General features: G+C 50.7%; 7 protein-coding genes across 7 annotated transcripts in view; 3 read left to right on the top strand and 4 right to left on the bottom strand.

The window, feature by feature from the left end:
• Positions 1-1,441: 1,441 nt before the first annotated feature.
• GUITHDRAFT_143380 (hypothetical protein) lies at positions 1,442-2,660 on the bottom strand (the record flags this gene model as incomplete). Its single annotated transcript, XM_005826522.1, has 7 exons — positions 1,442-1,459; positions 1,509-1,546; positions 1,571-1,707; positions 1,887-1,972; positions 2,058-2,196; positions 2,241-2,297; positions 2,620-2,660. 7 exons carry the CDS (start codon positions 2,658-2,660, stop codon positions 1,442-1,444), a joined length of 516 nt encoding a protein of 171 aa, XP_005826579.1.
• A 1,036-nt stretch (positions 2,661-3,696) lies between these two features.
• Positions 3,697-6,145, top strand: GUITHDRAFT_143379 (hypothetical protein; the record flags this gene model as incomplete). The annotated part of the gene is made up of 13 exons (XM_005826521.1): positions 3,697-3,853; positions 3,956-4,013; positions 4,068-4,695; positions 4,743-4,783; positions 4,905-4,974; positions 5,023-5,100; positions 5,182-5,214; positions 5,270-5,301; positions 5,347-5,418; positions 5,474-5,533; positions 5,583-5,679; positions 5,853-5,921; positions 6,101-6,145. The coding sequence occupies 13 exons, from the start codon at positions 3,697-3,699 to the stop codon at positions 6,143-6,145; spliced, it is 1,440 nt and encodes a 479-aa protein (XP_005826578.1).
• On the bottom strand, positions 6,144-8,111 carry GUITHDRAFT_96636 (hypothetical protein). The gene is made up of 5 exons (XM_005826520.1): positions 8,076-8,111; positions 7,343-7,444; positions 6,953-7,066; positions 6,634-6,757; positions 6,144-6,463 (listed from the first exon to the last, which is right to left on the bottom strand). The coding sequence occupies exons 1-5, from the start codon at positions 8,085-8,087 to the stop codon at positions 6,378-6,380; spliced, it is 438 nt and encodes a 145-aa protein (XP_005826577.1). The 5' UTR covers positions 8,088-8,111; the 3' UTR covers positions 6,144-6,377.
• A 2,496-nt stretch (positions 8,112-10,607) lies between these two features.
• On the bottom strand, positions 10,608-12,094 carry GUITHDRAFT_114322 (hypothetical protein; the record flags this gene model as incomplete). Its single annotated transcript, XM_005826519.1, has 4 exons — positions 10,608-10,671; positions 10,716-11,596; positions 11,652-11,861; positions 11,927-12,094. The coding sequence occupies 4 exons, from the start codon at positions 12,092-12,094 to the stop codon at positions 10,608-10,610; spliced, it is 1,323 nt and encodes a 440-aa protein (XP_005826576.1).
• A 356-nt stretch (positions 12,095-12,450) lies between these two features.
• Positions 12,451-13,539, top strand: GUITHDRAFT_114321 (hypothetical protein; the record flags this gene model as incomplete). Its single annotated transcript, XM_005826518.1, has 9 exons — positions 12,451-12,516; positions 12,791-12,827; positions 12,874-12,947; positions 12,993-13,036; positions 13,089-13,131; positions 13,188-13,250; positions 13,302-13,343; positions 13,405-13,446; positions 13,492-13,539. The coding sequence occupies 9 exons, from the start codon at positions 12,451-12,453 to the stop codon at positions 13,537-13,539; spliced, it is 459 nt and encodes a 152-aa protein (XP_005826575.1).
• Positions 13,540-15,054: 1,515 nt separating this feature from the next.
• GUITHDRAFT_114320 (hypothetical protein) lies at positions 15,055-22,907 on the top strand (the record flags this gene model as incomplete). Its single annotated transcript, XM_005826517.1, has 28 exons — positions 15,055-15,127; positions 15,185-15,231; positions 15,290-15,359; positions 15,440-15,519; positions 15,727-15,822; positions 16,025-16,073; positions 16,269-16,347; positions 16,403-16,470; positions 16,636-16,703; positions 16,855-16,911; positions 16,959-17,001; positions 17,056-17,117; positions 17,177-17,223; positions 17,271-17,316; positions 17,367-17,508; positions 17,785-17,903; positions 18,134-20,195; positions 20,413-20,534; positions 20,806-20,843; positions 20,895-20,948; positions 21,312-21,378; positions 21,441-21,550; positions 21,828-21,861; positions 22,171-22,203; positions 22,253-22,345; positions 22,401-22,487; positions 22,610-22,681; positions 22,845-22,907. The coding sequence occupies 28 exons, from the start codon at positions 15,055-15,057 to the stop codon at positions 22,905-22,907; spliced, it is 3,981 nt and encodes a 1,326-aa protein (XP_005826574.1).
• Positions 22,908-23,104: 197 nt separating this feature from the next.
• The window catches only part of GUITHDRAFT_96633 (hypothetical protein), a 3,337-nt gene continuing 2,286 nt past the window's right edge, over positions 23,105-24,155 (bottom strand). Inside the window, exons 5-7 of the mRNA XM_005826516.1 lie at positions 23,780-23,840; positions 23,442-23,510; positions 23,105-23,230 (exon numbers count right to left, since the gene is read on the bottom strand). Coding sequence (XP_005826573.1) covers positions 23,159-23,230; positions 23,442-23,510; positions 23,780-23,840 — 202 coding nt within the window. The 3' untranslated portion in view covers positions 23,105-23,158. The remainder of the gene's footprint in view (positions 23,231-23,441; positions 23,511-23,779; positions 23,841-24,155) is intronic.

Genomic DNA, 24,155 nt, shown 5'->3' with positions numbered 1-24,155 from the left:
CTACCACATGAGTCCTGGCAAGGGGATATAGGATAAATCAGGTTGGGTACAGCTGATACCACCGTAAAATGAAGATGGAACGAGCGATTCAAATGGTTGCTGACGGTCCTGTCCTCCTTGTTGCTACCGCTTGCTGGACTTACACGTCTGACTTTCCTTCTCCGCCTCGGATCGTTGAGATTGCAAACGAAACGTGCAACAAGGTATCTGCATGCTGCAGGAAATTTACGTTTCTTTCTCCAAATACAGCCACATACACCATCACGTATCTATGACACATCTTCATTGATATACTAATCTGATGTTTCTCCTGCAGGCCTACTTGTCTAATTGCAAACGGACCTGGTTTTGAGGTTATTAGCGTGTCGGCAGCATAAATGTACATGTCCACACAACCTTGTAGTTGTAAGGAGTTGAATCCACCAGGTGCCCGAGCTCTTCACTGCAGTCAGCACATGCACTAAGAGCAAGGAGTCCTCACTTGACATGGAAGTCTGCTGTACAAATGTAATCTTGTCAAGATCTCTATGTGACGATCTCCAAGATCCTTGCTGACGCTCCTCGAGCGGACGAAGCTTCTATACATCGGGAGCAAGTCAGATGTCTTTGGTGAAGTGCATCAGATGTAAAGACCTCGAGAATGGAAGATTGTCTTATTGCTCTCAGGCTTGTCCTTCTTGACAACTTCTTCTCTGCAAGGGAGCGCATGTCAGATACAATCATCCCGATAGGTTCCCTCCACTCGCCGCTGCCATCACGAGAGAATCTGTACATGGAACTTATGCTTGACGATCGCTCTTTCTAGAATTTGTGTAAGCTGAGAGCAAAGAACAGAACAAGACAAGTACATCCACGCCTTCCAGCATGAGGCTCAGCTGAGTTCCTGCAGGGGAGGAGGCAGCCAACTGAATTCAACATGAGAGCTTGTCAAACAGGAAGGAGTTCGATACAGTTCGCCGAGGGCTGCACAGACTTCTTGCACTGAAATCAAGCATTAGCTTCCGAGTCCTCTTTAACACCAGAATGAAGATGATAATCGTTAACAGAGTCATGATGTTGTTGACCAAACGTCGTCATTGCTCGATTACGGAATCAATCATCAATATCACCATCGCCTGAACTTTTTTCATCATCATAGCATCATCCATTGTCATCTCATGGTTTGCATCACATTCATCGTTTGCAAAAACAACTACCTTAACGGCCTGAATCCGGCAGACATGGATCCTGCTGTGGTGAAGTTTTCCGCTGATTTCAAATCGTCAGGTGCAGAATACAAATGTAGAGGGAAAACAAGCCTCGATATCGTTTGAATTCGTGGGGAGAATTCGCTGTCTCGCTCATTCCCTCACTCCTCCTATCAGATTCCGATCCCTCCTGTCCACCAACGATCACAAGCTCGACATCTCAGAGACGGAGTTTTACGTCGAGATGTAGGATCTCAGGTGATCTTGGAGAACTTGTCGCGGGGTTCAGTCATATCAGACAGAATGAAATGTTGCACAGACCTGATTTGAGCTGGTCTTGCGAAGGGAGAATGACTCCCCTTGCAATATTGATCAACGCATACTTTCATCACAGAGGTTGGCGTTCGATGGGCCGGCGAACTGTGAGAAAGGTGAGGAGATGAGGTAATGGAGTACAGAGACAGGCCTCCGCGAGTCATCGGTGTATGTGATGTACGTTGCCATAGAAGTCTTGTATCTCCTGCCGCTGGACTCATTTGCATTCTCCCTCCAACAATCTCTTGGTTGCCTCGTCAAGAAATTTCTAGGAGATTGGTAGAACATCTTCAAAGTCGTCATGTTTCATTTGACTTCTCCCAGCTCTCTCTACCTCTTTGTCCCGATCGGTTTGAGGCGCCTCAAGCACTCTTAATGTCTGACCTGTTCACTCCATCATACTCGCATGAAGAGTACATGCTGTCGCTACGATATCTTGCTGATGAAGCCGTCGTGCTGGGCCTCAATTTCTGCAGGCAATGAGATCACCAACATGAAAGTACAGAGGAAATATGCGCAATCATGTACAGGAGAAACTCTTTGCGCTCAACTCACATTCAGCGACAACCTTGACATCTTCACACCCCGGACTTCAAAGGTTTGATAGGACCTCGACGTGTTGGACCTGACGTTGAAGGTGGTCGGGACATTCTTCCACTCCTTCGACCATAAGTCCTTCCCCTGAGCTTTGCACCTTCCAGCATCATCACTCGACCGCAGCTGCAACTTTACCTCTACCTGGCAAGCTCCTCCTTCATCTCGTGAGCTCTTCGCGGGGAGATCCAGTGCTGGGGCCTTAGATAAGGGGTCAAGAGAAGTCATGCAAAGTTGCAGGTCTACTTGAAGATGTGCTGATCTGGCTGCGAAAAGCGGGAGGGTCTGTCGGTTCTAAGTCAAGAGGGAGGGAGGGAGGGAGAAAGGAGATAGAGAGAAAGAGGAGGGAAAGGAGGAAAAGGAGAGAAAGGAGAAGAAGGAGAGAAAGAAGAAAGAAAATGAGAGGGAGGGCGAGAGGGAGAGGAGGGAGAGAAGAAGAGAAGGGAGGGAATGAAGGAGGGAAGGAGGAAGAGAGAAGGAGGAAAAGGGAGGGAAGGAGGAGGGCTTTGAGTGCGCTGCTCACCCGGGGAACTTGAGCCCTCGGATGTCGAGGTACGTTGACATCTTAGCGAGCCTGCAGGAGTCAGCGACAGGTTGCAGAGAGAGAAGAGGCTCATCGGACACAGGAAACACAGGAGAGCAAACTAGTGTCTGTCTGTCTGCCTGCCTGCCTGCCTGCCTGCCTGCCTGCCTGCCTGCCTGCCTGTGACTTGTTCTCTCTGTCTCTGTCTCTCCAACGTTTCTTGCCATCCTCTCCCAGCTTTCTCTTTCCCCTCTATCCCTTTTTGCTGCCTTTTTTACTCTCCCTCTTCGTCTTCATTTGCTCTCGCCGCAAGTGTTCCATTGTATATCTCAGTCTTCAACTCTGACCTCTCTTCCTCTCTCCCTCTTCTCTTCTTCCCCTCGTCATGTTCTCTCTCCCTTCTCTCCTTTCTTCTCCCCCCCTCCTCTACTCCGACCGCTCGTTGTGTCATCTTGAGCAGTTGAAGATGCTTGTCATTTGTTTTTACTGATTGCGAGCCATTTTAACGGGGGGGGTGGGGGGTGAGACTTTGGCAACCATGTACCCACCTTTTCATAGTTATTTCAAGTTCAGTCGGTCAGGCCGGGCTGGGCCTGGGCGCCCGGCCCCGCGGTCGGATCTGATACTCAGCCAGTACTAGCGGGCGGTCGCAAGCAACTACGGCCACCGTGGGCCCGGGCCCGGCGCGGCCGCCTGGCAAACTTGAAACTTGAAATCATTCAATGCAACTCACCCACGGGGCCCCGAACTTTCAAATGTCCACTGCTGGAAGTCACCCGGATCTGACGCGGCCCGACCGTACGGTCACGGACGCGGTGCTGCGGTGACGGGACTCCGGAGTCACGGCAGGACAAGCTACTAGGCTACCGGAGAACCGGCGGTACTGAAAGCCTCCGTGCCGCAATTCCCGGGCCGGGCCGCCCGGCCGCTGGACCGATTCCGACAGGCCCCGCCGGGCCAGATTCAGTTCGATTCCGTGGAAAGCTGGAAATGCTCCAAACTTCAAATCATTGAGGATAATTTCAAACTTTTCACGTTTTAAAATTTGCTTTTACAACCTTGTCCCTTCGTTCGGCCATGGCGAGGGGGGTGATAGCGGCAGGAGCCGCGGTCGTGATGGTGGCGTTTGTGGTGGTTATGAGAGCGACAGGAAGAGATAGTGAGGGGGATCAGGAGCAGCTGCTCCAGTGGACCCCCCACACTGGAAGGTTGACCGAGATGTCGAGGAGAGAAGGTACGATTTGACCCTACCCTCTCGCTGCCTGTTGCCCGATGACTTGTGTCTTATACCATCATGCGACATGCCTGTCCTGCCCTGACCCTCCTTATGATTCAGCTCGTCATCACCCTCGCCAAGACTGGCACCTGCATCACCGTTCCTTCGCTCATGCCAGGTTGTGTCCCGCCCTGGTTTGCCCCATCATGTTCTCTGACTTGCGGGTGCGCAGAGGATCAAGGTCTGCGCAGGCATGGGCGCAGCAGCTTCTTCAGCGAGGATCATCAATGGCTGAGGATAGCGACAGAACTTCTCTTGTCCGCTCGATAGCAACCAGGAGGTACTCTAACGATCACAACGGATACACTTCCATGGTTCCGGAGTCTCGCAGCCAAGAGAACGATGTCTATAGCTTTGCCAACTCCATTTCAAGCGACAGTACATCGCGAGAGAACAAGCAGGTCCTCCCGCGAGCAAGGGAGCAGCTCCTTGCTCAGGTGGATCAGGCCGATTCTCCCGTCCCCAGAACCTCAGCAGCTCGTGAGGACAAGGCCAGGGAGGACACGCAGGCATGGAGCTGGGCTCAGGAAGCAGTAAAGAGGACGTCGCATCCTATCCTTCGAAGCTCAGGGGGGCAGCCCATGGGAGGTGCTCCCGTGGACGAGAGGAAGGAGACGCCGGTGCAGTCGGCATGGGACTGGGCCCAAGACAGTTTCGCCCGATCTCGCCATCATCATCAACAACATCGGCAGCATCTTGCTCGAACGAGCGCCCCACATGAGGTGAAGCCGGTGAAGCCGGTGGAGCCACAGGCTGCGAAGCTGGCGGAGCCTCCTAAGGCAGCAGCTGGTCACGCTCAGGTGAGAGGAGGAGGCGGGGGAGGAGACGATGACGAGGATGCCGGCAGACCAAGAGCCCACGCCCTGCCAGACTTGCAGCTGCCAGAATGTGAGGGAGGGGAGGAGGAGGGGAGAGATGGGATGGGATGGGATGGGATGGGATGGGGATGGTCGGAGGGGCGGAAGGAGGGAGAATAGGATGAAGGGTCTGTGGTCTGACTCATGGGCAGGGCCGTTACGAAACTCCATCATGACACCATGAAGTATGAGCATGACAGGTTTGCACGTAGAGAGAGACAGGTCAGGCTCAAGTTCCTGCGCTAGTGATGGTGCTGAGCTGGGAAACAGGAGGAGAAGCGAGAAGCCGAGATCGAGAAGGAGCACAAGGAGGAGGAGAAGCTTGCGGATGAAGGGGCTGACGCTGAGGTACGCGACATGGATGGAATCATCTTGGACGAGTTTCCAGCGATGATGTCCACGTCGTCAGTGACCTGACTTGTTGATTAGTTCAAGGAGTACGGCGCGATCTCCTCAGACTGGGTAAGAGACGGGATCGCCCTCAACTCTTTTTGTCTCCCTCATGCTGGTTGTGCAGATCTCTCGTCCGTCCAGCTCCGATCACTTGACGTGACTTGCGCTGGCACTCGTGCGAACCTGCTGACAGGCGTGCAGGTCAACCTCAACTAGGAGGTCGAGCCGTCAGCAGAGTCACGCCAGAGCATTGCAAGCATCACCCAAGAGCAAGTGAGCAGCAAGACTCTCATTCTGCGACGCGTCTTGACTTGTGTGCGCGCGACAGGGCGGGGACGACTGACTCAGTGAAGTTGGCGGATGAGATCGCACAGGCGTATCAGCGGGGGTGAGTCGAGGAGCTTCTGAGCTTGTCCCTGACCTCCCCCCCCCTGCAGCTTCTCCGCTGGAGTGAAGACCGAGGAGAAGCTTGTCAAGCAAGCCCCTCGTGCTGTCAAGCCGCAAACTCAGAAGAAGCTTTCGCACAAGACTATGGTATCCCCGCCCTCGTCCTCGTCCCCGTCCTTGTTCTCGTCGTCCTCTTTCCTCGACCTTGCCCTCGATTCTACCTCCTTCCAGCCCCACCACTCGTTTCCTCTCACTAGTTCTCTCGTCTTCTCTGCATGCTCCCGACCCTCTATGATGCCTCGTGCTGACTTGGCAAGCAGCAGGCCAAGGAAGCTCGCATGCAGTCTTTGGCCGACAACACGTGGAATGATGCGGATGGTGACTTCCAGGTGAGAGAGGAGAGAAAGAGAGAGAAGAGAGGACAGACGCAAGTGAGGGTTAGAGGATTTGAGAAAGAAATAGCCAAAAGTGGATGAGGTTGTTCAGTCAAAGTATTTGCATGACGAGTTTCCTGACATTCATATCGTATCTTGTGATGAAGTTTCAAGTCACGTGACCTCTGCTACAGGTCGACGGCAGTGCATGGGGGCCGAGCGCGGGAGATTGGGCATGAGAAGGTCACTCAGTCTATTGTTTCTCGATGAGATTATGTAGATAAACTTGTTGCTTCTCTTCTCTCCTACTCTCAACTTTCATTTGCTCAACAAGAACATTCCTCCCGCTTCCTTGCATCCTGATCTCCACCACACTCCACATCCACCAGAGTGACGCCAGATAGGGCGAGCTAGGAACGTCCACCGTCTGCAGCTTGAGGCAGAAGTGACATCGTGTGACTCGACCGGACTTTAAGGGGCCTTGGTGGCCTTTGACTTCTTCGCCTTGGGCCCCTTGTTGATGAGGGACTTGTGAATGTGGGGGATGACTCCTCCGCCTGCTCGCTCGTCAGCTGCTGTCTTGAGCAAGGCAGAGAAGGCAGTACAGACAGCATGAACGGGAAAGCGATCATGCAGGAGAGGAGAGGAGTGGAGAGGTGAGCAGAGGGCAGGGGAGGAGCAGAGCAGAGTGTAGAAGGGGAGGAAGAGGAAGAAGAAGGAGAGTTACCAGCGATGGTGGCCTTGATCAGAGTATCCAACTCTTCATCTCCGCGAATGGCCAGCTGAAGATGGCGAGGAGTGATACGTTTCACGCGCAAGTCACGGGAAGCGTTTCCTGCGAGCTCCAGCACCTGAATGGAGAGTGAGAGAGGTGATGGTGAGGGCCGAGGAGGAAGTGTGCGAGCACGTGACGAGGGCAGATGGCAGACACACGGAGAAAGAGGCATGCAGGCATGGAGGATGAGGTGGTGGTCGTCGTGGACGAGGAGGAGGAATGAGATGAGTGGTTGTGGAGGAGGATTGAGACGAGGAGGAAGGATGGTCACCTCAGCGCAGAGATACTCGCAGATGGCTGCCATGTACACAGCTGAAGTCGCTCCCACACGGCCATGACGAGCGATGCGCGTCTTGAGATGTCTGTGGATACGACCAACGGGAAACTGACACAATAGAATAAGCTGGTGGATGAGAAACAGCACGAGGTACAACCAAAGACATCGTTAAAACATCATCTCACCATCTCATGTCAAATTTCACCATCAAAACATCTCATTATCTTTCGTCATCTCTATCAACATATTTAATGAGATACCTTCTCCTCTCACAACTGCAAACATCTCATCTCATGACAAAGACGATTTTTCTCATTTCATCACAGAAAAAATCTCTTGTCATACAATGACAACAAAAAATCTCTTCTCCTCTAATAGCATTACCTGCAAGCCAGCACGAGATGATCGTGACTGCGGCGCGCGTTTCTTCTTGTCTGAGGCTGTTCCTTTTCCTCCTTTTCCTCCCTTTCCTCCCTTACCTCCGTCCTGACAAGAGGAAGTCAGCACAACATTCAGGAGAGCAGAAAATGATAGGAACGAAGTTACAACAGGAACTAAAGGAAACACGAATAAACAGGATGGATGAGTCGATTCATTAGTGTTTTTCTGGTCCTTCACCACAAGGCAAAATAGGGATGGATATTGAAACTTCGGGGAAAACAAGAAATCAGCATCATTCGCTGCTTGGGGATCCATGCTTCAGCTTTGAAGACACAGGAAGGGAGGGAGCATGTAGCAGGAGGATGTGTATGCGGAGGAATCGTTGGCAAGGCGGGACAAGAACAGTAGTCGAGGTGGAGGAGGAGAGGCCAAGGAGCTTGTGAGAGGAGTAGCACACGGCAACGAAATCAGCATGGAGCACATCATTTGAAGATGGACAATGTCGATTCGGTAGGGCGGTTGTGAGGCGAGGAGTTGGCAAGGAGAAGGAAAGGATATGGCTATGTCAGCAACACAGAACTTGAAGGGGAAAAGGTTTTCCACAAGAAAACAATGCGAAGCATATGTAAATGCTGAAGAGAACAGGGAGAGAGCAGACAAACAAGGGAAGAAACAGGTTGGATACACCAAGACACCCTCCTCCTCCTGCTCCTTCTGCAACGAATTCTCCTCTTACCTCGCCTGCCATGGCGTAACGGTGCCGCGCTGGGACAACCTGTTTTCCACTGGGGGTTTCATTTCAATAAATTTCGGAAAATTTTGTTCAATACAATTTATTTATTTTGAAACATTAAGCAAATTCTTCGAAATGATCTCTGAAACTAGTTCTTTGCTGAACTTCACTATTTTGAATCTTGAAGGGCTCAATGTCTCCTCTAGCCACCCCACCCCTGAACATACCCTACCCCCTTGGACGTACTTGACTCTTAATACCCGTTAAAATAACCAAAACAATCAAGTCTAGATATAGGTGGGGTTAACTACCCTACCCATATTCAATATACGAAAAACAATTCCTTGCACTATACCACCCGTCCGGGGTCCCTTCCCGCCCAACCCGCCTCAATGTTTTCCATCATTTGCCCTACCCACCTAGGGATCAGCAAGACTGAGGGTGGGGTACATGACCCTACCCCTCTTGTAAAATCACAGGCCTCAGTAGGGGTTGTGTATCCACTGAGATCCTTGCAAATAATTTAGCTCATTTATTTTTATTGGTCACGCAAAGTCTTTCAGCTATTCTAGTTTGTGATCAGGAAGGTACAAGCAGATGCAGGGAGCAAGAGGAGGACTAGCAGCAGCAGCAGCAGCAGCAGCAGCAGCAGGAGGAGCAGGAGGAGCAGGAGGAGCAGGAGAAGCAGGAGAAGCAGGAGAAGCAGGAGAAGCAGGAGGAGGAGCAGGAGCAGGGTTAGGAATAGAAGTAGAGTACAAGTAAGAGGAGGTCACAGAAGCAGCAAGAAAGACAAGACAGAAGACATCTGAATGAGTGCATCAATACACGCGAGCATTGTGGCCTGAACCGAGTGAAAGACGGACAATGATATTTTCTCCTTCCTTTTCAATGACGTATGGCCTCCAGACACCTCGTCTGCCGTCAAGTGAGAGAGCTCTGTGACAAGGCCAGCAAGTCAGAGGAGAGGATGACGATGTCTGCAATGAGCATCCACGACCACTCTCTCAGCAGGAGCGCAACCCGTTGCCTTCTACTTGCCCTCCTCTCACTCTTCCTCCTCCTTGTCATCGAGATCGAGACCTCCTATCCCCACCCCCGTCAACTTCTCCTCCCTCTCAACCAGCACCACCAGCACCACCAGCACCACCAGACTGCTGCTTTGCCCTTGAGGCTTCGTGGAGGCTTCAGGAATGTCATGGGGGACAGTCTGGGAGAGGTTCAGTGCAAGAACTTCAGGTAGATGATAATACGATGAGCAAGTAGATCTCGGTTCATGTCTCATGTGAGGCGTTGGACTACATCTATCTCCCTTCTCATTCCCCCCCCCCCCCCCCCCCTTCCCTCCGCTGCCGCTCCACGTCCTTCTCCTGCTCCTCCTGCTCCTCCTGCTCCTCCTGCTCCTCCTGCTCCTCCTGCTCCTCCTGCTCCTCCGTTTGCTCCACCACCACCACCATCTCTTCCCCCTCTGCCTAATCGTCACCCTCGTGCTCATTCTCGTCCTCTTCATTGTCTTTCTCTTCCTGCACTTCCCTTTCCTGCCCCCACTCAGCGCCATCATCATTTTCCTCCTCCCGCTCTCAGATCCTCCTCGTTCTCATCATCATCATCACTAACCTCAACCAGTCTCTTGTCAGAGCAAACTTCATCTTGGCAGAAGCATCCCAGTTGTCGATGCTGATGATCTCAGATTTGTAACTTCGACCCCGTGAAGCAGTTGTCCCTTCATCATGCAAACTTGCGCCCTCCCCTTCATCCGCATCCTTTCGTCTCCCCCCCACATGTCCTCCTTCTGACCGGCTTCCTGACTTTTCCCCCTCCATGCTCAGTCGGCTCCTCTTCCTCGAGAACTTCTCGAACTCTTCAAGGAGGTCTTGAGAGCTCCTGGTCTTGGAAGTTTCACTGGGACGCGAAGAGAAGTTCTGCAGAAGTTGAAGTGAGGTTCAGACCGTGAGAGACGCGCAAGATTGTGAGATAAAGAAGAAGAGTGCAGGGGACGGAGGGAGCAGCAAACAGGTTGCTTCGGGTTGTCATGAGAACACAAACAAGGCAGCATCGTCACTTCAGAGATGAACCAAGTATTTACAAGGAGGTCCAACAAACACACCTGGCTGGTTCGAGAAGAAGGAAGAGTCCTCGATGAAGACAAACTTATTCCTCCTTCATCTCCCTGTGGAGTAGACAAAACTCTCCATTGAGACGCCGCGATGTCGAACTGAAAACCAGACATGGCAGGAGCTTTCGCCGTCGCCAACCGCCCCCCCTTGGTACTGCTCAGTGCAGCATTTCCTTTCTTTGCAAGATGTGCAGTTTGAAGAGCGATTTCGATAAGGTCAAGCTCGCTCTGATCGACAAGCTCTGTCTCCACTTGCCGAGTCAGCGATGTCGATGACTCTGTTTGTAAACAGTCATGTTATCAAGATAAAACGGCAGCACGAGAGAAAGTAAATGGGCAGTACCTCTCCTGTACTGTTGTACGTCCTTTCGCTTCGAACTTTCGCCTTCAACAAGAGACTAAGATTGAGATTCGCAACAGAGTCACACGTTGTCTTCACCTTCAAGGCAGCTGGTGTTGACGTTGCGATATGAAAGCTTCTCAATCCTGTACACGTTTGAGCAAACTTCAAGAGACGTCCACGTCCTTACCTCTCTAACAACTTTGTTTCCGCATCATCGTTGGCTTTGACAGATGGAGCAAGATTGCGGGGTTGGTTTTCATTCATCTCAACATTCGACGTCTGATTGTCCATTGTCTTTACTTTCTCACACAACTCTTTGAACAGACTCTCCAAGCACTTGAACGCTTCTTCCCAGTGTGCAAACTCCACAAATGCTCCATGATCGCAGTCTGCAAACGAACAATCCAAAGGGCTACACTGGATGTCGACCACGAAGACAGGATATCTCTTGCATGGAGCCACTGCCGAGTTGTCTTCTGCTCTCCTCTTCTTCCTCTGCGGGAAAAACTTGAAGAATTCTCGAACGTGGGTGTTCTCAAGAGCAGCAATTGGGTGAAATGAGTTCCAACACGTCTTATACAGTTGGTTGACATGCTTGTGAACTGGGTTTCTTGAGCTGAACCTCCTGTTGAAGAACACGAGCTGGAAGTCTTTGCTGCGAGGAAGACTGTTCATCCAAGGGGAACCAAAGAAAACATCTAGAGAGAAGCTCGCATGCCTTGTCGTGAACCTGAACATCTCGTGAGGGGGAAAGGCTTTCCCAACCCTCTGCAAGCTCAGCACATCGCGGCTCCTCGGGAGATCCAAGTCAGGTTGCAAGTTGGGGGAGAAGTGCAGAGAGAATGAGATCGCCGGGTGTGCAACTGTCGATGATCGGATGAGTGAAGACAAGTTTTCTATGATGACAACCCGGCGTGATTTCATCGTGTACATGTCTGCAATCTGCTTGCTTATGATCTTTCGTGCTACTGGACGATTGTAGAAGAGATCACGGCAGACTACACTTGTTCCAACAGGCCCTGAACCCACAAGACTTGAAAACGACACAGCTTTCCCTCCTTTCATAACCTGCGCGAACAAGTTCAGGTGCCAACACGAAATGTATTGATGTGAAACTAGCGACCTTGCGGAAAGAATCTTTCTCGTGCATGTTTCTGCTTGTGATCTCCAGCTCACAGAACTCAGAGATGGACGACAGACTTTCTCCTCGATAACCAAAGTACTGGAAGTCATTCCTCTCCAGATCACTCTTCTCCCTCAGACGACTTGTGTATCCCCTCTTCGCAACGTTGTACATGTCGGCAGACACGATCCCATGCCCGTCATCTGTCACCTGGCGAACTTTCTCGTTACCACTTGAAGCTCAGACAATCTACCTTGCACACGAGAAAGTCTAACCTGGACGAGCATGTTCTCAAGATCCACCCTTATCGCAATCATCGCTGCCCCTGCATCCACTGAGTTGTATATCAGCTGGAGGAGGATGGCGCCGATGTCAGGAGCGATTGATCCGCCTCTAACACGCTGTTGTACATCTTCAGAGATCTTCTGTATTCTTCTCTCCATGGCAGGCATCCAACGGTTTCAACAGACCATGGTGAATGCTTCAGCCAACAAACTAATCTGGTCGACTTGTTCACGGGTTCGAAGCAACAGCAACATCGTCTGTGGCTTGTTACAACTCAGGCATCCAACCCAACAACCATCCACTGCTTCCTGACGCTCATATACTGCAACGTCGACTGTCAGCCTCCTCCTCCTCCTCCTCCCTCCTCCCTCCAGCCATGTTTGTTGGACCCCAGAGGCAGCGTCTAGTACTGTAGTAGTAAGTAGTTTCACTACCAACGAGTCCCGTGAGGCGGGCCTGAGCTGAGTCTGAAAGGCAGCACCGAGCCACACTGCCAACTGCGATTGCGTCGAACATGGCGATCAAGGATGTGGCAACGGCGCTGACCATGCTGGCGATGTTGGGGATGATCATGGGACAGGTGGGAGAGGGGAAGAGAAGAAGAGGAGAGGAGAGGCATGAAAGCTCAGAGTGCACAAGAGGAGGATCGGATATTTGAGAGGAATCAGTGATGGTGATGTCGTAGGTCGACGAGAAGGGGGAGGGAAGGGCAGGGCAGGGGAAGGGGAAGGGGAAGGGGAAGGGGAAGGGAAGAAGAGGGAAGCGAAGGGAAGGGTGAGGAAAGGACGAGGTGAGGTTGGCTGCTTACTGTGAAAATTCCTTTACGAAACCTCCTAATGACTTGATGTCGGCAGCCAGGGATGCCGAAGAAGCTGGAGAAGGAACACATCTGTGATGCATGACCATGACAGACTGAGAGTCTGACCTCCTCCTGCAGGTGCTGGGTGCAGAGCTACCGTGACGGAGATCGCCAAGAAGGCAGGGCCTGCCCACAAGAGGTTTGAGAGCAGGGTCATGCCGAGATGAGCAACGGCGGCACCAGTGACTCTACGGCAGGTCATGGAAGTCATGGACGAAGTCTGCAAGATGGAAAGTTTCCGGTGTTCTTGACACGCTGTGGTCTAACACGATGACACGCTACAACTTGTTCAGTATCTACGACTTCCCCCCTCCGACAATGGTGCAAGCCTGCAAGGTAGTCGACAGAGGAGCGAGAATGTGCAGGAGCATGTGCAGCTGAGTTGTTCTCAGGTGTTCCTAGGCGATCATGAGGATACTGTGGAGCAATCGATCCTTGCGCAGAAGAGCGACTCGGTTGTTGTCGGCTCCTTGGGATGAAGAAGAAGTTCTGAAAACATTTTGCAGCTTGAAACCCTGATAGACAAAATTTGCTGGAAGCAGACAAAGGTTGAACAACACATATGATGACATCAGGCCTGCCGTGGACTCATCGTGTTTTGATTCGAAGGTTTGCGAGGGAGTAGACACAACAAAGCAAGAGAGACCGACGGTGATAGGTGGGAGCCGACCTCTCCGAGCTCACAAGTCATGTTAGGTGTACATGGATGGAAAACCCGTCGGAGCAAAGTCAGAAGAGCTGTGATGGTAATTGTGCATTCTTGCAGCCGCTCGGACTCGGCTATGACGAGATTTTGATCGTCCCTGTTTTTAACATGTCAAGAGATGTGTAGCGTGATCTCTCATTGGAATACAATGAAAGATTTTCCCCCCACATAGCAAACTCATCAAGCTCGTTCCATACCATTGAGTTGCCACGATAGCCCTCAAATGCTCCTGAAGAAACTTCTGCAGATGCAGACAGGAGGTGATCTCGGGGCAAGTCAACCAGTCCCTGCGAGGTAGCAGGAGATCGGATATTTGTCCAGATTGTGTTGGGCAATGTTGTGTTTATTGCAGGAAGAAGATACTTTGGTACTTGGCATGATCAGATGTCTGACACTCCAGAAGGATCAGATCAGCAGTATCGGAAAGGAGGAGTTTGATCAGAGTTGACAGCAGACTGAGGCAGTCGATTATGGTGGAGGAACAAGGAATCGAAGTCGAGTAATACCAGGAGGAGAAGGAGCAGGAGGAGCAGGAGCAGGAGCAGGAGCAGGAGCAGTAGGAGCAGGAGCAGGAGGAGCAGATCAGGGAGAGGAGACGGGACGTTCCTGGCGGAGTCGGTGCAGGAGTACCTGTCCTGTCCTGCTGGAGTCGTAAACAGAGTTTTTTATTATGGACGAGAGCAAGTCACGGGGGTCCTTTTACCAGAATAGCAGACGGGGTGGGGTACTTTGACCGATTCAATATGAATCAAATGGAGGAGTAGGGTGGGTGGTATTTTGGGGGGTAGGGGTGTGTCTGGTTATAAACGGTGATGTTGTCACGTATTGTCCTAGGAAGTTATAGGCCATTACACCATATATAACAAATTGGTCCTATCTGCAAAGAATCCTGCTACTCGATTCCCGGAAGATCATTTGGATCCTGTAAAGGGGGTGGGTGGGGGGTCCCACATGGTCAAAGTGGGGTGGGGTCATAGCAGTTTCAAGAAAATGCCGAGGCAGCCGTGGAGAATCTAGAAGGGAAATTGGCGGAGCAGCGTAGCGACGATAGCAATGGCGATGAACGATGGGGATCATAAGGAGGATGGCAGCAGATGGGAGGAGGAGGAGAGCAGGAGGATGGAGAGTAGGGGAGCAACAGAGTCAGATGGAAAGTTGAGACCTGGTCAGGATCACGAGTTCGAGGTGATGAAGTTGTGGAGGAGGTGGTGGAGGAGGAGCAAGAGGAGCAGGACTGGCAGGAGGAACAGGAGGAACAGGAGGAACAGGAGGAGCAAGAGGAGCAAGAGGAGCAGAAGGTGGAGGTGGAGGGACAGGAAAGAGGGAGATGGCGATGGAAGTGAAGGATGTGAGGGGCATGAGATGGAATATGGGCTTTTAGTTCGTTTTTTTGAGATCCAGAGCGTTTGTCAAGCCAATCAGATCGAACAGTGCAGAACCTGAACTGGTGATGCTACGTGTGAGCTTGGAATGACTGTACGTGCTTTAGGAGCAAGACAGGAGATAGCAGCGATTGACACAGATGGCCTGAAGCAAAGCAAGGTTGTACAGAGATGCTGGGAGACGATGGAATTTCCGAGCATGCCGACTTGCTCCGCGATCTTCAAGATGAGGACAAGGAAAAAGGTAGATGACATGTTTCTTCCTTGTACTTTCTTGCGCTTTCTTGAGAGGTTCTTTCAGCATCCAAGGCAAGCAAGGAATTGCTGGGCATTGCTGAGAGGACCAAGGTGTGCAGAAAAGTTCTCTATCTATCTCGCTTGCTCATGCTAGTCTCATGCTTCCCAGATGTCCGAAAAGATTTCAAGGAGCGTCCTGGAGGCCGTGGTGAACGGACTGCGATCAGAGCATGCAGAGGGTGAGGAAGAGGAGGAGGTGGAGGAGGAGGAGAAGAGAGAGAAGGTCAAGTTTTCCGAGCTGTCCATGACTTGCTGGCAGTCCTGACTGATGTCACCTCTATAATCTTTTGGATTGCCTACGGGAATGAAGACAACCAGAAGAATCTCTTGACGATCCCGGTGCTGCCGATTCATGTGACATGTTCGGTCACGTGACTTGTTTGATTCCTTCTTGTGACATGTTCGGTCATGTGACTTGTTTGTTTCCTTCTTGTGACATGTTCGGTTATGACTTGTGCGATGAATCTGTAAATTTTGCCGTCCTTGTATGTGTTTGACGCCTCCTTGTGACATGTTCGGTCCTCTGACTTGTCTGATGCCTCGCAGCATTTCCTTCCGCTGATGGTTCAGATTCTGGGCAAAGTCAACTACTCCGGCAGGATCAACCAGGAGCAGATAAACGCGATTCATGCTCTGTCACAGGTCCCCTCTCCTCCTACCACCCTTCTCCTCCTCTTCCTCCTCCTCTTCCTCCTCCTCTTCCTCCTCCTCTTTCTCCTAATGTTTCTCCTCTTCCCACTACTCCTACACCTCCTCCTGCCACTTTTTTCATGCTCTCTCCTTGTTGCTCTTCTTTCTTCCTGTCTGAAGACTCCTTTTATGCCTGATTGTTCCTTGCCGGCAGGTTGTCTTTGTCGATCCTGAAACTGCGATCCAAGTGGTCGGAATGGCTGGTAATGGCTCTGTTTCATGCTGCTTGTTGTTTCATGCTCTTGTCCATTCTATGTGTGCCGTCTTATCATGATTGCGAGGAGAGTGAAGGATTTTGCACATTGCTTGAACGAGCTTTCATGCCGTGCTCACAACTCAGATCTCACTTGCTGTCTTCCTGGCTGTGAGCTCTGACCTGCCGTTTTCCTTGCTGTCAGGCTTCTTGTCTGGAGCAGTTTCCATGATCCGTATGAATGGGAGTAAAGAAATGCACAAGAATGCTCGAGACATCGCAGCGTAAGCTTTGGAGATGTTTGCATGCCTGCACGATGACGTCACGACCTTTTTGCAGTCTTGCGATCAACAACTGCGCTGGGATGGGAGGGGAAGAGGCAGGTGGAAAGATTGCTTCGGAGCCGGGTAGGGACGAACTCATGGTGCTCTTGTCATGATGGAGACGATGGAGGAGGTGGCTGAGGATAGAGATAATGATGATGATGAGAAAGGAGGAGGAGGAGGAGGAGGAGGAGGAGGAGGAGGAGGAGGTGGTGGTGGTGGTGGTGACTGATCCTGGCAACAATGCAGGACTTCTTGAGTGCTTGAAGAAACTTTGTTCATCGAAAGATGCCGAGGAGCAAACAAGAGCGACTTCTGTAAGTTTTTGTTGGCGATGATGCATCTTCAGCAGCAGAGTTTGTTGGATGTGCTGTTGTCATTACAATCATAGAAAGAAAGTTTGGTAACTGCTGTCATCGTAGTCAAGGAGATAATGGAGATGTTTCCAATGATTTGTTGTTGTTCTAGATCTGCTATCATATCTCAAGAAGTCCTCTCGGGAAATCGATGATGCTTTCACCCAAGGTTTTCGAAATTCGATGATTTTTCCTCGCAAATTTGAAAACTCACAGGCTGACTTTCCGTCGATGCTGAATGACATGATCGGGAAGAGAAGTGAAGACATTCGGACAGGCTCTTTCTAAGATTACCTGATTGTGATCTTTGCAGTTCTCACTGACGACCCGAAGCCCAACGAGTCCCACCCTCCTCACGTTCACCTTGCAAACTTGGTCAGTCTGACCTGTCGGCTCAACGTGTCAAACTCTGTGTTCTGAGACATGACGTGCAGACTTTGTGCAACCTGGTGGGAGATACTGCGAAGGCGAAACAAGACAGGTGAGGTGTTCAAGAAAGCTCAAACAACTTCATGACAGAACCGTTAGGATCGAGATCGTTGCCGAGATTCTTGATTGTGCGATGAGTGGGCAGGTTGGCTTGTGACTTGTCTCGCACTTTCTCCTTTCCTGACCATCCTGTAGAGGTTTGGCGGGATAAGCTGGAGAGTGTATGACGTGTTGCACTCGCTGGAGATGATTGCAAGTTGTCGAGATAATCATACAGTCATCGCCAACTGCAACGTCGTCCGCCTCCTTGCCAAGATACTCATGGACTGGAAGCCAGGTATATCAGCCACCCAGCCACCTAGCCAGTCAGTCAGTCAGTCAGTCTGCTAGTCAGTCAGTCAGTCAGTCAGTAGCTCAGTCACTCAGTCAGCCAGTCAGCCAGTCAGTCAGTCAGTCAGCCAGCCAGCCAGTCAGTCAGTCAGTCAGTCAGCCAGCCAGCCAGCCAGTCAGTCAGTCAGCCAGCCAGCCAGCCAGCCAGTCAGCCAGCCAGTCAGTCAGTCAGTCAGTCAGGTTTCAATTGCTTTGATGTCAATTCTCATATTTTGAGTTGCAGGCTCGTACGACAAACATTTCACGAAAGCCAAGGCACAATCGCTCCCTGTCATCGAGAAAGTTTGCAACATCGTGCTGCAGCTTGAAGGGAGTGAAGAAGTCAAGAAGAAGCTGACTGAGGTGACTTGATGATGTTGATGTTGATGTTGTTGATGAGGAGGATGCGAATGTTGTTGTTGATGATGATGATGATGATGATGATGTTGAGGATGGAGATGTTGATGTTGATGTTGTTGAAAATCATGATGATGGTGTGGAGGAGGTGGAGGAGGAGGAGGTGGTGATGATGATGCTGACGAAGTACAAGTTCTTGTGCATTTAATCCTTGGACTAACCATTTTGTTCGTCAGGCTGACATGAAAAAGTCGTTGGACAATCTAATCAAGTCCGAAAATTTCGTTGCTCAACGGCTGGCCAAGAAAATCTCTCAGTGTATGAAAGAGACGTCAACTGATCCGTCAACTCAATCCTCTTCTTCAATCAGCCTTCTGTCCTCCAACGGCAAGACGTCCGTGGAGACTACGAGCAAGAAAGCGTCTCTCGTCCCTCCTCTCTCTCTCTCCTCCCTCTCCCAGCCAGGAAAGATGTCATCGGCTCTGACAGAGAGGAGCGAAGTGACCAAGACGCTCAAGAAGGAGATTGTCGCGAGCCCTCGCACAAACATCTCAAGTTTCCTCACCCCAAGAAGGGGCCCAACAACATCTACAGCAACTCCGTCGTCTTCTTCCTCCCTGCCCCAGCAGCAGCAGCAGCAGCCACAGGATGCAGCGCTGTGGAAGATCAGGGCAGAGGAGCTGGAGAATAGGAACAAGGTCTTGCAGGAGAATCTGGCGGAGGCAGAGGCGGAGGCGAGGCGGATGCGAGAGGAGCTGCAGGACACGGAGAAGAACTGGCAGGCGACGAGGAAAGAGAAGGAAAAGTTGGAGATGGAGAAGAAGGCTGAAGTGAAGCAGCTGAAGGGAGAGATTGAGACACTGCGGGAGAGCGAGTCGAGGTACAAGGTGCTGCTGAGCAAGAGCAAGAAGGAGCTTGAGGCGGCGAAGACGACGGGCGGGAAGCACAGCAGCGATGACACTGTCATCAAGCTGACAAGCGAGCAGCAGAACTTGCAGAAGCTGAACGCGAAGCTTGAGCGGCAGCTGAAGGAGGAACGGCTCGAGTTTGACAGGGTGATTGTCCAGCTGACTAAGGAGAAGCAGCAGATTCAGTTCGAGCTTGACCAGCAGCTGTCAAGACAGTCGCGGTCGAAGGCGGAGAGCGCAGACGGGATGGAGGAGAGTAGGAGGAGGTACGAGGAGCTGCTCAAGGAGAACAAGGATCTCATTGAGGAGGGGAAGATTAAGACCAAGTGGTTCGAGAGGGTGAAGGAGGAGCTGGAGCAGAGTGTGAAGTCGCTGGAGCAGCAGCTGGAGCAGATGAGGGGGCCGCTGATGAGGAGCGGGGAGATCATCACGGAGAAGGAGGAAACGATCTCGATGCTGACGCAGCAGATCTCGATGAAGGAGGAAGAGATGGTCAAGAACTCAGAGGCCGTGAATGAACTGAGGAGGAGGTTGGAGGAGGAGGATGCAACCCAGGCGAGGACGGTCGTCCTCTCGCTTGCCTCCTCCTTCAGGGAATTGTGTCCGAATCCTATGGAAAGGAAGCGGGTGGAGGAGAGAGCTGCGAGCGACATCTGCCGGGCGATCTCCTGCCCGTCCTCTCGCATCCGAGTGATTGGGATATTTGAGCTTGCAAATTCAGTCGAGATGTACGTGTGTATCTTACCGTCGTGCAATGACGAGGAGAGGGGAAAGTCGGCGGATGAGATTGCGAGGGAGATGCTAAGGAGGGTGAGAGAGAGGAGTATCACATGGATGGGGAAAGAATGTTTGAGGAGTACGCAAGGAGCTTTCCTGCAGCCTGTGGAAGATGCGTTGAGAAACTTTCAAGATCAGCTTGACAGTCTGGACATGCAGCACTTCCGACTTGTAGCGCGAGTGTCACAGCAGATGGAGAGGGAGGAGCTGAACAGGTTGGAGAGAGCCAAGAAGATGTTCCTTCGGACATCTTTCAAACATTCCTTGAGATGTCTTGTTGCAAACACCGAGAGGAACAGGAGGAGGAGAAGGGTCATGGACAAGTGCTTGTACAGGTGGCTGTTCAACATGCAGGCTGTCTTCTTCAGAGAGTGGAGGTTGTGGAAAGAGCACGTTAGCTTCTTGAGGAACATGTCGGAGCATGTCATGATCAAGCATGCAAGGCATGTTGCAAGTTGTTCAGTTCAGTTGTGGAAGAAGACTGCAACGACGGAGAAGAGGAAATCACAAACTGCAGGGAAGATGATTCTGATACAGAACAATAAGCTCTGTAGAGATGTACGCAAGTTGTGGTACCACCAATCTTACATGAGAATCTGCCTCAAAAACATTGGTGAGCTAAGTTTGGAAAGAAAACAAAGGGATGGTGACGCATGCTGCTTATGATAATGATAGTGATGGTAATGATTGAGAGGACGATGACGATGATAGTGATAGTGAATAGAATGATGATGATGGGGATGATTCGGAGAATGAGGTTGATGATTGGTGTACAAGTAATGTTCAAGCAATGTTGCACAAGTATTGTCGCTGATTTCCGTATTGCGCAGGTAAAAGCATCATGAAGAGATGGATTGCGATGACGATGAGAAAGACGTTGTCATTGTGGTGGAAAATTATGAAAGAGACAACAAGACAAATTCATGTCGACAACAAGATTGAGTCTTGTTTGGTGAGCTTCATTTCATGATTTTGATGATGGAGATGATGATAGAGGATTTGATGATGGTTGTAATGGTGATGGTGATGGTGATTGTGATGTGATGGTTGTGATGAGGATGATGATGATGAGGAGGAGGAGGAAGATCATGATGGCAATCATGATTACGGCCCATGAGAATGCAGAAAACGACAGGTTGAGATGTAAATGTTGATCAATTGGGGGCGAGATTTTGTTTGAGAGGAGTTTTTGTCATTTGGTATTGCATAACAGTTTCATGCAGACAAGGAAATACTTGATCGTGTTCTTTCACGATTGGAGGTATGAAGACATCCACTTGATCTCGAGGCTCGTTTGATGTTTGTTGTGCAGAGACTCTTTGTTTCATGAGATCAGAACCACAGATCTCATTGCAATGGAAGAAAGGTGAAGAAAGAGAAAAATCGAAATGTTGTGTGTCCAGTGCGATGTATGCTGCTGTTCTATGTGGGAAATTTTATGTTAGCGTTTTCCTGTCAGATTGATCCTTTGCAAATCGATTCATGAGCTTTGAATCTCCTGCTCCTCCTGCTCCTCCTGCTCCCCATCCCCATCCCCTCCTCCTTAGCCTCCTCGTTCTCGTCCTCCTTCCCTTCCGTCTCCTTCTGCTGCTGCTCTTGCTGCTGCTCTTCCTGTTGCTCCTTATCCTGCTCCTACTGCTCCTTCTGCTCCTGCTCCTGCTTCCCCCTCCTCCTTCTCCTCCTCTTTTCCTCTCTCGTTGCCTTCTCAATGAACATTATGCTTTTACAGCAACAAGTTGATGCAAGACGAGTTGACTCAGACAATCAACGAGGTCTTGGCGACCAAAGAGCAAACAGTAAGGAGAACAACGAAGTGAACAAACAAAGACGACTGACACATGTTGCTCTTTCTTGGTAGGAAAACGATATGGAGAGTTTGAAGACAAGATTAGAGTTCTTGTTGAGAGAGAAAGAAGAGATCATCAACAACCTGCACCATCGTCTTGATAGTCAAAGTTTGCAGATCCGGTGAATGTTTGTCACCACACGTTGAGATCTAGTTCTTTCATGATGCCGATGGTGCTGATGAGTACTAAGTTTCATGATGATGAATATGATGCAAATGACGATGACGATGTGGATGAGAATGAGGATGATGATGATGATCGTGATGGTGATGATGATGATGAATATCACGTTAATGTTCACTGGTCATGATGATCTCAATGATCATGATGAATCGCAAGAAAGAGATTTGTCGCTTTTTCTGCGATGTGTTTGAAAACTGAGAGTTTGATTTCTTCAGCAACATTGAAGAAGATTATCAACTCAAGAAGCAGGTTTTCCGCTCTCCTGATGAGCTTATTCAGTCTTATCCTGTCTTTTCTCCTCCCCGCTCCCCTCCCCTCCCTTCCCCTCCTCTCTCCTCCCCTCTCCTTTTTCCTTTCCTGTCTGTTTTGTCCTCTCCTCTCCTCTCCTCTCCTCTCCTCTCCTCTCCTCTCCTCTCCTCTCTCGTCCTCTAATCTCTCTTTTCCTCTCCTCCTCTCCTCCTCTCTTCCTCTCCTCCTCTCCTCCTCTCCTCCCCTGTTCTCTCCCCTCCCCTCCCCTTTCTCGTAACTCTTGCTTCTCTCGTCTTATCGTCTTACCAGGCCATCATCGAAGAGCAAGAGAATGTCAAGATTGTAAATCTCGCAACCTGTCACGTCTTGTTTCAGTCACACATGCAAACAGGTCAAAACAGATCTCATTGAAGCAGAAAACATCATCGACAAACTCAAAGAAGAAAGACTTGACATGATGAGCAAACAGGCAACGCTGGAAGATGTGAGAAGAGAATAAGTCATCTATCACAACATCTTACATCTTCTTGTGTTGACAGGAGCTGTTGTCGTTGAAGGACTCCAACAGGCTTGTTGAGATGCAGATGCAAGATGCCGTAGACGAGCTGAACAATCGGCTGAATCAAGTGAGAACAAGACTGAAATACACAACACCACTCACAACACAAGATTGATACACAGCACCACACACAACACAAGACTGACATATACAAGAGCTTGAGCTGCTCACAATTTCACTTGATTGCAGTTGAAGCATGAGAAAGTGCTGCTGGAAGAAGAAGCGGGCGAGAGAGAAAGACAATTGTTGAGATCCATACAGGTCCTTTCAAAATTTCTCTTCTCCACCACCTCCTCTCCTCCTCTCCTCCTCTTCCCTTCTCCCGTTTTCTTCCTCCTGTCCACTTCTCTCCTCCTCTCCTTTCCTTTCCTCCTTCTCTCCTCTTTCCTTCTCCCCTTCTATCCTCTCCTCAAATCTGTCGCAGGATCTTGAAGGTCGTCTGCTCATGGAAGAGAAGGAGCGAGCGGCGATCGGCAATGAAAGTTAAGAGCAGCTCGGTAGAAGGACAAAAAGTAGAGGAGAGGGGAGGAGAAGAGAAGAGAAGTGGAGACAGGAGGAGGATCGAGCACTTGCAGAGGTACTGAAGAGAAGAGGTTGAAGGGAGAAGAGCAGTGAGGAGGAGAGAAGATGAGCAGTGAGGAGGAGAGGAGGAGAGGAGGAGAGGAGAAGACAAGTACGAAAGCTACATCATGGTTGCTTTACACGTCAACGAATCTTTTCATTTCTCTTCTCTTGCGCTCATCTCGCTTCTCCCGCTTGTTTGCCCACCAGGTAGTAGGCGCCGATCTCAATGATCTCAACGGGAACAATCTGAAAGAATCCAAGAGAGTCAACAAACAAGAGACATACAGACATGCTATCCTTGCACTCCCGTCCTCTCCCTCCTCTCCCTCTCCCACGTCCATCCCTCCCCCCTCTCCCTCTGCCCCCCTCCCTCCTCCCTTTCCCCACCACTCCCTTCCCTTCCCTTCCTTCTTCTCCCTACTTCTTGCTTGCTTCCAGCTGCTCCTGCTCCCCTCACCTTGCCCTTGAGCTCGTCGATGTTTCCTTCGATGTAAACAGGTCGTCCTTGCTCAATTCTGCCCTTGACCTACTCGGTCGTCAGTACCAAACAACCATCAATCTCTTCCTCCTCCTCCTCCTCCTCCTCCTCCTCCTCTTTCGTCTACCTCTGACCTTGGTCCTTGACATCCTTATCACTACTCCCTCATTTCCGCTTCCATCATGTCCTCCCCTTCCTCTTGTATCTCCTTCTCCACCTCTTCTCTTGCTCTTTTTATCCTCCTGCCCCTGCCCCTGCCCCTGCCCCTGCTCCTGCTCCTGCTTCTGCTCCTGCTCCTGCTCCTGCTCTCGTCTCACCTGACTTGGTCGCTTCACATTCCTCTCTTCCACCAAGACATCCATCACCCGTCCGAGGTATCTGAGCAGCGATCAGAGGAGGAGAAGGCAAGCAGGATTTGGAGGAGGGAGGGGAGGAGGACGAGGACGAGGAGGAGGAAGACGAGGAACGAGAGATGATAGAAGGAGGAGGAGGTATGGAAGTGGGCTGAGGAGGAGGAGGAAGCCAAGAGGAGGGGGAGGGGGGGGGGGGGGGGGGGAGTCCAATAAAACCAAGGATAGTACCAAGCTTAACCCAACGGACAAAATCAGGCGCCGAGACCCGGATTTTTCAGGAGGAGGGGAAAGAAAAAGACAGGGGGAATAGATGAAATATTACTTTGAAAGGCCTCAACGG

Source organism: Guillardia theta, assembly GCF_000315625.1.
Source record: "Guillardia theta CCMP2712 unplaced genomic scaffold GUITHscaffold_74, whole genome shotgun sequence".
In the NCBI taxonomy this organism is placed as follows: domain Eukaryota; class Cryptophyceae; order Pyrenomonadales; family Geminigeraceae; genus Guillardia; species Guillardia theta.
This window is presented reverse-complemented; position numbering and strand designations above follow the sequence as displayed.